Below are 12,405 nucleotides of genomic sequence, written 5' to 3'. Positions count from 1 at the left end.
TGCCATATTCCACTGAATTGACTGTGTGCTGCCTGTATGTCTAGGAGAAGGGTCAGACCTGTACATTATTATACACAACCCCTTGGACTGGGGAGAGGCCATTGGACATTGTTTTTATGTTGAGTAAATATGTCACACAAGACTAATATCTAACAAATGACGTAAATAATTTATTTTTTTATATTCTTGTATCCAACAGTAGAAACAAAATGTCCAGTTTGTTGTTGAGTTTATTCTTTGTGTACATGCTGGCTGCGGATGGTGAAACTGGCTAAAAGGATTAGACGTCGCCACGGTAACTGGTTTGGTGGTTTTGGTCGTGCTGCTTTGGCCATCTTGGTTGCATGTGTGTGTGGTCCACATAGACCGTATTTGTACATTTGACAAAAACATGTATATCACATAAATCTTTGCAGAAAAGTTATCAAATAAAGAATATTTGCTTCAAAGTATTTGTTAATGCGATATCGGATTTTATTTATGTATCAATTGTGGAAGACACTGCCCGTGTCTCTGCTAAAGAAAGGCTTTGCCTGGTTTACATTTTGTCATTTAGCAGACTCTCTTATCCAGAGCGACTTACAGTACATACAGGGACATTCCCCCGAGGCAAGTAGGGTGAAGTGCCTTGCCCAAGGACACAACTTTCTTTGGCACAGCCAGGAATCGAACCAACAACTTTCTGATTAATAGCCTGACTCCCTAACCACTCAGCCATCTGACCCCTTGGTTTCGAGTTGTCGCATTGGCACAGATTCATTTCCAAGTCGTGCTACAAGGACCAAGGATTATGCAAATGAAGATATATAAATATATATATATACACGCTATAACTACCGATATGCAGTATGTAAGTAACGTGTCAACCTTGTACTTCACAAAATTCCAAACATTCTCATAGAACAGTGTTGTAGTGCTCTGTGTTCTGAGGTGGAAGGGGGCCCCCTTGGGACAGAAAGAGGGCATTGCACAGCGACTGCCGCACGTAATCCAACTCCGGTCTCAGTGAAGTCAAATCCTTGTCACCGGTTAGTCTCTGTTCCTGGGTGTCAGCTGAGGCAGTGGAAGGGCGAGAGTCCAGAGGCATGGCCATCTGAAACAGCTCCATGGTTGTGTAGTCACTCATGAAGACCGCTTGGTGGCTTATGGGATCTGAGTGCTGCATGTTCATAGAGGAAGGTGTCGCACAGACAGAAGTCAGATCTTTATCTTTTCTCTCAGTAGTTGTGGAGAGGAAGTGTCTCTGACACACTCCCCCACAGCTGAGATCTGCTGAGAGGCCCTCGCAGGCTGATTCACACTGAGGAGTCTTGTTATTGATGTGCTCAGGTTCTCCGTCGCAGGGCAGATTTGAGTCAATACCACGGTTCAAGTTGCTAATATTAGACTTTTCAGCCACTTTCTCAATGAGGTGTAGACTGCTGGAATCTCCCTCTGCTTCCACTTTCTGGGGTTTTATTGGTTCCAGGAGTTCCTATATAGAAAAAAACCCCAAATCATAATTACAAATAACAAATAACTGAACAAAAGAGTTCAACTAAAACATTCAAATCTTGGTATATTGACAGTGAAATGTACTTAAAATAAGGACCTTACTGTAACATATTTGAAGAATAGTCTATTTCATTAAACTTACCAACTCACAGACTCCCTTTATGTCCTGGATGGCGTAGCTGTTGCTGGGATTAGGTATCATAGGCCAACACACACTCTTTGCTCTGAAAGCAAATAATATAACCTGTTTTCTGTAGCTCTGCAATTTAAAGTAATGTGTTTTCATTTCCAAGAAATATATTAAAAATTACCACTTGGTGGTAATTATTGAATATGAATATTATAACTGAACTGTAAAGCCCAAAAGACCAGAAATAGTCATACCTTTTTATTAACAGTGGTGAGAAATGACACCCAAACATCGACACAACGATTAGGCCAACCAGCGCTGTCAGGATCACACCCGTAGTCATGAAATCTGCATGGGAGTCAGTCACACAGCAATGAGCAGTGAAAGCAAACATTCACTCACCGCACATCCTTCATCCACCCATGAATTCACTGTTGCTTGCTAAAAACATACGAGTGGAAATAAATGTAACAAAGTTGTCGTCAGATTGGATGTGAGACTGATAGACATAGATAGATAGATAGATAGATAGATTGATAGGACACCTTGTCTTTGCTTTGTTGCAAAGTACACAGCTGAACTGCGAACTCCAACCCCTGCCCTGGTGAACGCCGACATTTGGACTTGGTACTGTTGACTGCTTTTAAGATCCTCGAGCTTATAGATGTTTGATCCTGGGCCCACTGTGACGTCTGCAGGCACAGAGCCAACGGGCAGCCAGTAAAGTGCAGGAAAAACAGTTAAAACTTCTCATCTGGATAGGGACCAAAAACTGGTCTTCAGGGAACAAACTGTACATTTACAGTTCCCCATGCAGCCAAGAAAGCCACAGTTAGATATAGTGTGATGAATATAGCTGAGTGTGAACAGGATATCCCCTTTGAACGAACCACTGGACAAAAATAAAGCCTGGTGTAAGATTCACTGCAAATGATATTGACGCTTCGACTTCACCCATGTATAACACTAGACACCTAGATTTGGTCTAAATGCTTGTGCCTTTGTGTCTTGTCCAAGTCCATGACAATGACAGACTGGGACTTGCACTATATTCATTCAGTCAGGCATGATAAGATACCCTCTAGATCAGGGGTAGGCAATCCTTATCCTCGAGGGCCCCTGTCCTGCATGTTTTAGATGTTTCCCTGCTCCAGCACACCTGATTCAAATGAATGGGTCGTTATCAAGCTCTGTGGAAGCCGGGTAATGACCATTCATTTGAATCAGGTGTGCTGGAGCAGGGAAACATCTAAAACATGCAGGACAGCGGCCCTCGAGGACCGGAGCTCGACACCCCTGATCTAAAACATGCAGGACAGGGGACCAGGATTGCCTACTCCTGATCTAGAACGAGCCCAGTGCTTACTGGTCTCCGTGTGTGCTGCTTCATCCTCGCTGTAGTGAAGGTGATAACCCAGCAGGAACCCCATGCTGTCCTCTTCAGAGACGTGGTCCCACACGATCATCACAGAGGTCTGGGTCTCATTGCGACTGCCGATGTTCCCCGGGGCACTGCTGGGTCCTGGGACGTCCGACAGAAAGATGACTACACGCTACTGTACTTTCCCACAAAATTGGATTGTGGAAATAGCAGAGCATTTTATGGACACAGACCCTTCAGTAAATTCACTCGACGAAAGCACACGAGTGGTGCAAACGGTATTTCCATCTCAAACTCACGTCCTTCGGTGATGTAGGCATGGATGCTCCCATAGGTGGTCTCACTGTTGTTGATCTTCTTCAGGTTACACGTGTCCTTGTCTGGCCGTGTGTGGAGGGTGAACGTGTATCTCTCGTAGGGCTGCAGAGGTTCTGATTCAGGAATTAACAATAAGTGTTGTTCAGTTAGTGGGAAGTCACAGATCTGTATGCAGGGAAATAAATACAAAAAACGATGTGCACAGGTAGAGTTGGATGGTTATTATGTGTTTTGTCTTTCAAGGCTTTTTACCATCCCTAACTCGTAATATATAATCAAGAGAGTTCATCAACAGAGAGAGAGAGAGAGAGAGAGATATATCACCCTCCAAGGTTATAATTTCATAGTGGTTCTCCTTTTCATAGAAAGACTTGTGAGCTGGTTTCTCTCCTTTCCGCCACCACTCCACACAAAAGCAGCTGTATGTTTTCACCAAATCATGTTGCCAGGAGATTATGAAGGAGGAGTTGCCACTGAATGTGACATTCAGCCTCTCGGGAGGTAGGTCTACGGAGACAAATAAAGAGCACTTTAATTATTTCTCTCATCCATTTACAACGGTTGATACAGTCACCACCCATTCTAGACGCCAACATCAAGACAGAAATACTTCAAAGCAATAGCCACAAGTGTCACCTTTGTCTACTAATGGAGCGATTGTCCACTCTAATGCAGGAGAAGTGGCAGCGCTGTGGAAGGCAGAGATATTGAGGAGATATGCCGAGTGGGAGAGGACCAGGTTAATCTCCGGTCTGGTGGAGTTGAACGTCTTTCTGGGAGTCTCTCCAGAGAGTTTCTCCACGGTCACGTGGTAGCCCTCTGCTAACTCTGCCTCGGCAAACTGTCAAATGGGACGGTGATAGGAAGCTGACATGAGACGCTGTGGTTTAAACACGTCCAACTGAAAATATTGCACTTCAGATATATACTGAGTCGTCAACACCAGGCGTTGTTTAACTTTTATGTTATTATTTGTTGAAAATAATTACCTTCCATTTTATAACAATAATTCGTGTTCCTTCGGGCTGAGGAATCTCTTTTATCTCCTCGATGAAAGGCTTAACAGTAAGTTCTGAGAGAAGGGGCAAAATGGAAAGAATGCTGCCCTTTATTTACATTTAGTCATTTAGCAGACGCTCTTATCCAGAGCGACTTACAGTAAGTACAGGGACATTCTCCCAGAGGCAAGTAAGGTGAAGTGCCTTGCCCAAGGACACAACATCATGTGCACCGGCTGGGAATCGAACTGGCAACCTTCAGATTACTAGCCCGATGCTCTACCCGCTCAGCCACCTGACTCCCTTTATATGTTGAACACCTGTACCTCGTCTGATAGAAAGTTTAAAACAAGATATCCTTACCTGGTGAGACTCGGAAAATGTCACTCCACAAACACTGTCTGCATAATCCTTTTTTACTGGGAACACACTGAATCTGTATCTCATAGGGCAGCGAGGCGTTAAGATTATTGACAATGCACGTCTTCAAATCCCTGGACTGTACTGTAGGCTACAAAGTACAAGATGAAAGGAGAATCAACCACGGGAAAGGAATGAAGCATTCAACTTTAAAATGTCAATAAAATAAAATAAACTATTCTTGAAGTGATAGGCCCACCGTTTCTTTGGTTGGGTTCCCGTGTGTCCAGTACCTCACACTGTACTGATTGATTTTCGTCAGTTGCCAGGAAACATTCACTTCCAGCTGTCTAGAATGACGATTGAAGTGGACCTTAGTTGGGGGACCACAATGAACTGCAATATGAAGATGATGATACCGTCATTACTCTGTTCTCATGTTGTTGCTTTTCACAAAGCTGAAAGGAACAATAGGCTTTTATGGTCAAACCAATCTCACCCGAATCTTGTGGGACGCCTGTGAAAACATCCTTGGTGCAGTTCCCCACATCATTTTTCTCGACAACATGGACTGTCATGTTCAATTTCTCAAACAAATCATTGGGTGTCAGTATTTGAGACATTATAGATATGTTAGCAAACATTGTGCAACGTGTTTTCTTTCTGAAAGAAAAAAAAAGTTTATTGATGGGCAAAATGGAAACATGCAAAATTGTCTTAGCCTTGTTTTCCTCCTTGAATCTAGACCAACTGTTGCTGATTTAACTTACTGTAGAATGTAGAGTGTGTACTGGCTTGAAGCTTGTTTTCCAGATTCCCAAACACATATCCAATTAATTTTCAAATTAATATTTGAAATGTAACCATAGCAATTCAATCCATGGACTCCATCTGAAAGACAATAATACCGGAATAGATCAAATGATTGGTGATATCTGTTTCATTTGAATAACTTTTTGGTTCCTCATTCTCATCGACATCTAAAAACAGGGTATAGTTCAGACATTACAGAGCAGCATTAAACTTATGACCCCATTACCTTGAGATTGAACGCAGTGTTCATGACACGAGTTTCTGCGACAAGTTTCTTGACAACGCACTAAAACAATTAGGAGGTACAGTGAATAAAAACAGTTTTTACAAAAGACCCTTTGTTTTGTACACAATCTTTTCTGTTTTCTAAATTATACAATTTCTTCAAATGAGAAAAGCAAGAAAAAGTTGCTAATTACGGTGTACTATCTTTGATTCACAACTTGCAGAAACAATTGGTACACTGGTCGCAGTCATCTCAGCTCGACTAGGTGCTACTCTCATGTTTGAAAATATGTTGTTGATGAAGATCAATCAAGCGGATAATACATCATAGACCAGTGTTGTCAGAATATGATAAAGGTTACCTAATGCAAATGTGAATGAAATAAGTCAATACATGAACGGATCATAAGGCTGTCCAAGGGGCACGTCTATGGGCATGTGTGAAGCCATCTGTGACATTGCTTGAAAAAAGGGCTATACAAGTTAATGTTGATTTGATAAGGCGGTGTCGGATCTACTCTTATGATTAGCATAAGCGCGCAAGAAATCCCTTATTTCTTTCAGATTGTCAATCTTCAGTGATGTGGTCAACAGTCAACACATACTTGTGTATGAGGAAAGGCTTGCAAGGTCTATTTATCTACAAAGCAAAAAAAGATGTACTTGCCACCAGTACAGACAGATGTATCTTATCTCCAAAAAACAGCCACACAACATTAGACAATGACCCTGAAGCAGTCAGAATCTACTTTTGAGGAAAATCTCACAAAAATTATTCTGAAATACCTGGAGAATCCTTGGCTGTGGTGAAGGGAAGGAAGTAGTATATAAACAAAAGACCTGGACAGAAGGATGAACAGTTCTTTTAAAATCTCATTGAATTGAGGCTTATTGAAAACATTTGCAATCACGCAATGCTACTAGTACAGTAAAAAGAGCATGTTCATTAATAAATGATTATTTGTTAAGTGCATTAACCTTGTGCTGCCATCGGATCATTGTGACCCACAGTCGTGGTGCAAAAGGTGGGTTACAATGATCCGATGGCAGCACAAGGGTTAATACTTCTGTCTAAAACACAAGAAACACGAGGTAGTGAACGTGAATGATAAGTTGAACAACCAAACAACCAAACAACCAAAGAAGAAACAACAAAACAAAATGGCAGTACTTACCAACAATGACACGGGGTACAAGGCTGAGCAGAAAGGGCATTGTTCTTTTCATCTGTGTGTGCTCCTGTGGTTAAATAAACTCCAGATTCATGGCTGCAGCAGTCTGTGTGCCGTGTCTTGGCCCGTGTGCTTTGATCTCTGTCTATGCTCTGCTTGTGGGTGTGGATTTTAAGTGGCTACATGGTTGTGATGCATCGTGACATCGTGAAACCACAAACTCTGATGCAAATTCAGGCAGGTAATCAGGTTCATAGATTGTGGTGAATTTAGTGGGCATCCAATAGGGGCCTGAGGTAGGCAATGTGATTGTTTAGTATTGCTTTTAGATATATGTGTTATCAATTTCACATCAGTCATCTTATTAAAGCCCCACAGTTTTGATAACTAATGCTAAGGATGAATTGCCAGTCATTAGTAAATTCCAAAGACATGAAAAGTAATTGCACCAACACTATACCCTTGCAGTTTAAGTCTCTTAAATGTACCTGATAAGCCCCATATTAAACAGACCCTGCTGTAGAGGTTTACCATGTCTGGTTTGGATTTGAATTTTCTGACGTTTAAAATGTCATATTACTCAAAGGTCAAAAAGATTATGAAAACTTCTTACTCAGTTGAGACTTTCAACGGTTTTGAATAACAGTATTGAGAACAGAACTACTCATATATACAACTCTGTGAGTCAACTGTGACAGAACAAATATAAACGATACTAGGCTACAAATCTTTTCAAGACTTCAAGCAGTTTTTTACTTGCTTTCAAGGAATCTTCTTAGTAATTTGTTGAAACCGTTATCATGTAAAAAGCAACAACATGAATAATAAATATTATTTTCTTATGATGTGTAAGGGTTTTTTAGGAAAATTCGTATTTTTTCATCCAACTTTTAATATTATATTTTCATCAATTACTCCAGCAAAGATCACTTCCAATCTGTCAATGACTATGAACATGGAACCATTACTACCCATAACGCTCTCACACACACACACACACAAACACACACACACACATAGACAAACACATGCACAAGCTTGCCGACATACACTTAACTTCCTTCTGTGCTGAACTGTCACTGTCTTGCAAACACAGGAAGAGGCATGTTCACACTTGGCTAACATTTGTAAACATGGGCTCTAATGTTGCTGAAGAAGTGAGTTTTTTTGTTGTTGATTCTTATCATGGGTTTCATGTTTTTCTACACTTTATTCTGTCCATATGATGATATAACTGTAAACTCATCAACTTAGTTTCTACCGTCACTATACCTTTTATCTATTAAAAGATTGTCTTGTTTATGGTTTGCTGCTGATGAAAGAAACTTGCTGAGAAAAAGACAAAACCTTCCTGTCATCTCATATCACCTCCATATCAGTTCCCCCAATCGGACCAGAAACTCAGAAAAAAAAGTGTTAAATGATGACACTCATATAAAGGAGCGATCAGCTACCTCTCTTACGCTGGATTCCAGTCAGTTGAATGGAATAGTTCTCAGCATAACAAGGTTTTTCACAGGTACATTTTCATGACATTGATCCTACACCCAGATAACATTCTGAGAACACCGCTTGTTTTACATGTTCTATCTTCCTGTATCATACTCTGCCTCCCAGTTGAACAGAAAGTCTCTCTGTAGTTAAAAAACGTAAGATTTACAACTAGTTTTATCGCGTCCACAAAACTTTCAACTGTTGACAGACTTTTTCTACACAGGGCTGATTGCAAAAGAGGTGAATAGTAAGGCTGATGCACCTAGACAGTAAATAATATCAAGAGATATATCTGTATTTAAGTAAATACTTACAAAGTCATGCTAAGAAATCAAAAGACATCAGATATAATATTAAGATAAACACTGATATCTTCTGAAAACTAGGATACTAATTTCTTCCAGAAGTCACACTTTTTACATGACACATAACAATCATCAATTCTCCCAAAACCAAAATACTTTCATTATAATTTGTTTTGGCTCATGTAAGGATGTGGGTGTAAAGATTCAGTACAAAGATATGCGTTTTTCCCCTACCTGTTTCTTTGATTGAAACTTTTTCATGTAACCCCACATTCAAACCTTGTAACTTTTGATAAGATACCTGATCAGAATGCTGCATTTTATATGTTTGTGGATAGTAATAGGTTTGTACAACGTTTGTGTCAACATGATACTACAATTAATGTTACAATAGACAAATACAGAAAACAAGTATATTTGATTGTATATAGTAATCCATACAATGCTTGTCCATGTACTTCACATTGCTAGTAGGCTACCCTGTGCTCTATAACTGCATTGTAAGACAGCACTGTAAGGAAAGTCCACGTTCATGTAAAAGAAAGGGATGACAAGAAATGTTATGACAATAGTAGATTATACTGTAGTCGGCTGCTGTGGAAGTCTTGCTTCAATGCACCCTCAGTTTACACTTAGTCATTTAGCAGACACCCTTACCCAGAGCGACTTACAGTAAGTACAGTAGGGACATTCCCCCCCCCCCCCCCCGAGGCAAGTAGGGTGAAGTGCCTCTCCCAAGGACACGTCATTTCACCTTGCCGGGAATCAAACCGGCAACCTTATGATTAATAGCCTGATTCCTCTGACCTACAGAATCTGACCTACAGTTGGTCAACAGTGACCTCTAGTGGACACTGTTCTCCTCCTGCTCGAACATCAATACATCTGTAAACTGAAGTAATGCAAGTCAAAAGCAAACCCTACTAAAGTATAAGTGTACAGTATTAAGTGTATAATGGAAACATGTCATATGTAACATGTTTTTTCAGTATCAATAAACATTGATGGGGGCTGTGAAACTGCTCCAGTAGGCTATACAAGATCAGAACTATGACACTGCTGTGCAAAAAAAGCACATCAGCCTCTGACACTAGCCTCTGACACTAGCCTTTGTGTACTCTACATGCGATAAGGGGCTATTTGGCACTGCAACTCAACTAAGATAACAGCCTTGCTGGCAGTTTAACAAGCTAACACTCTTGTGAACTTCAGACTTCAGGCAAATGGATGATGTTACAACCCTGCCCATACGTCTGTTCAGGGTTGTGAGTTCAAACTGAGAGCTCTGTGAAAGGCGTTTGTCAGTGAGTCAGGCTGGATTTCTCTCTCATACACTGTTTAGAGGACATTAGAATAATACAGGTGTTTTAAGGCTGGAAAGTCACAGATAAGTAGACTTTTAAACCAAGCCAATACTTATTGGTATGGGCATCAATCACATGAGAAAATAGTTGGAGCTGGACCATTGCAACGAAGTTTGGAATTAGAGAGTGAGAGATAGAAATGGGGAGAGATGGGGAGAGAGAGAGAGAGAGATAGAGAGAGAAGCATGGGTAATGTGACGTAGAATTAAAGGATTCAGTTGTGAGAATATGTTGAACATTGTTGCGCTACAATGGAGAATACTGTGTCTTCATCTGGCCCTTAGATACATGTCAAATAGATGGTCTTACGTGGAATTAGGTTGAAAAAATATTGAATATACTGGTGACAAACAGTGGCACTTCTGTAATCGTGCTACCGGATGCCAACCCCTCGAAAATACTGGTAGTACCTATTGTGGTTGTCTAATCATTATGAGAAATGTTTAGGGTGGAGTACTCGGTAATGTTTGTACACAGCAGAGACCATTATTGCAGCAACAAGCCCTTTATATCCAAATAGAGTCTCTGACCTCCAGGAATCAGACGGATGTTACTAACACACTCATCGGCAACCTGTTCAACCCATTAGGCATTAGTGGGCGGCTATCAAGCACATAATTGAGTAGGAAAAGCTATATTTTTGTCGGATGAATATTTATTGACAGTGTACAGTAAATTGTGCAGAATTTCGTAATTAAAGAAAGGTGTCCAACCCTCGTGGATTCATGAAAACCTAGACATACGTCACTATTATCATACTTTTAAAGAATATTCTGATCCGATTCTAAATACATTAATTGTAGCCGAGGGGGCCTCAAAGAGATTAGGCTACAACTCTCCAATATGATCCACGAGGCTGATATAAAACAACCCCCTCTTTTACAACAATCGGACAAATCCTGTTCCTCGTTTACCTGATCCACAGGTTTCCCTAAGCTACTGCGAAATGGTCCTCTCGTAGGCTACTGGGAGGAGCTATGCAATGAGTAGAGGGTCCATGCAAACACTCGTTACCGGAGCATTACATCCAGCCGGAGATGAACTGCTATCACACCACCGCATTGGAACTTCCACTGCATGGAAGTTTTCAGTGGTGAGTGACTGGCCGCCATTCAAGCAAATGAAAACAACAATATGAATTCGACGGACAGGTGTGCTGGCGGCATCGATATTACCGTAAGGAAACACTAACTAATGCGAGTTGTCTTTATTGACGTCGTGGCTTAATAGGTGTTTGTGCTAGTCTACCTGACAATATGGAAGGGCAGCGTTTCCAACGGTTTGATAGGAGCAGAAGCCAGACGTCCTCTGAAACATTGTCTGAAGGGGAAGGTACAGATGTAGGTTCAGAAGACAACCAAGGTGACACATATTTCAACGACCGCGCTGCGGACTTCGAAACTATGAAAGGAGAAGGAGACGAAAAGGCAGACGGGAAGAGTGGGGCAGACGATGCAGAGGAACTGGCTCATGAAGAAGAGGAAGACGAAGATGAAATGGTAAAGTACATGAATGGTCGTATGCATGTCTTCCGTAGAAAGCCAAAGTGCGGGCACGCTATACAGTTTGCATTTAAATACATGCATTTATAGTGTGTCAGTTGTAACTAGGGTTGCCAACTTTGTCACGATGACAAAGGTGGCCTGCCGCAGCAGTGCGGGTAAGGGTTTCTGTGAATATAGCCTACAGTGTATTGTTTTAAGCCAAATTGTCATAATGATAGTTGGCATTTACTTAACGCATACTAATGCGCGTGATGGGGGGCTGTGATTGGATGAGGACAAGTGTTGATGATCATTCTAAAGTGTTGTGATCAGCTGCTGTTGCTCTTGTATCCGTCAGTGGTTAGATCAGCGTAGCAGTCAATAAACGGGACAAGGAAGGTCACGTATAGGGACAAATGAATTAGGACCAATACAAGGGACGTCTCGGCTAATACGGGACAGCTGGGGATGGTACGGGACTCTACTTGTAACTCACATCAAACAGCCACACCACCCATATAGCTTACACCGCTGTACGTCATTACGACACATGAAATCATTGTTTCGGTTGGACAAAATAAGTCGCCTGGTGGTTTTAGATAGCAGACAAAGTTGTGTGTTTGTGTGTGTTGACAATTAATATTTGCAGGGACAGGTTTCTTTCAGATTGTTTCTGCTTAGTGCTCTACAACGAACCAGAGACTCTTTGAATTGTCTGTGTGTAATCCGCAGTGGGAGCTATTGTTTGATCTTTCTTTCCAAGTCACCCTGTGGAGTTGACATGTTTTGGTAGATATATCCAGGCTTTGTGTGGGGGGAAGACCACCCTCTGAGACCTAAAACATTGAGGGGTTATTTGAGTATCGC

At 41.3% G+C, this 12,405-nt stretch overlaps 1 protein-coding gene across 1 annotated transcript; it reads right to left on the bottom strand.

The window, feature by feature from the left end:
- Positions 1-307: 307 nt before the first annotated feature.
- Positions 308-7,029, bottom strand: LOC124462769 (leukemia inhibitory factor receptor). Its single transcript, XM_047014396.1, has 16 exons — positions 6,895-7,029; positions 6,506-6,559; positions 5,721-5,780; positions 5,452-5,572; positions 5,181-5,344; positions 4,941-5,077; positions 4,685-4,832; positions 4,313-4,395; positions 3,960-4,164; positions 3,648-3,830; positions 3,305-3,436; positions 2,991-3,146; positions 2,170-2,316; positions 1,879-1,972; positions 1,637-1,718; positions 308-1,474 (listed from the first exon to the last, which is right to left on the bottom strand). Exons 1-16 carry the CDS (start codon positions 6,944-6,946, stop codon positions 896-898), a joined length of 2,397 nt encoding a protein of 798 aa, XP_046870352.1. The 5' UTR covers positions 6,947-7,029; the 3' UTR covers positions 308-895.
- Between the last annotated feature and the right edge of the window lie 5,376 nt (positions 7,030-12,405).

The sequence above is a fragment of the Hypomesus transpacificus genome, unplaced genomic scaffold (assembly GCF_021917145.1).
Source record: "Hypomesus transpacificus isolate Combined female unplaced genomic scaffold, fHypTra1 scaffold_245, whole genome shotgun sequence".
In the NCBI taxonomy this organism is placed as follows: Eukaryota; Metazoa; Chordata; class Actinopteri; order Osmeriformes; family Osmeridae; genus Hypomesus; species Hypomesus transpacificus.
Note: the sequence above shows the minus strand (reverse complement) of the source record. Positions and strands in the feature narration are given on the sequence as shown.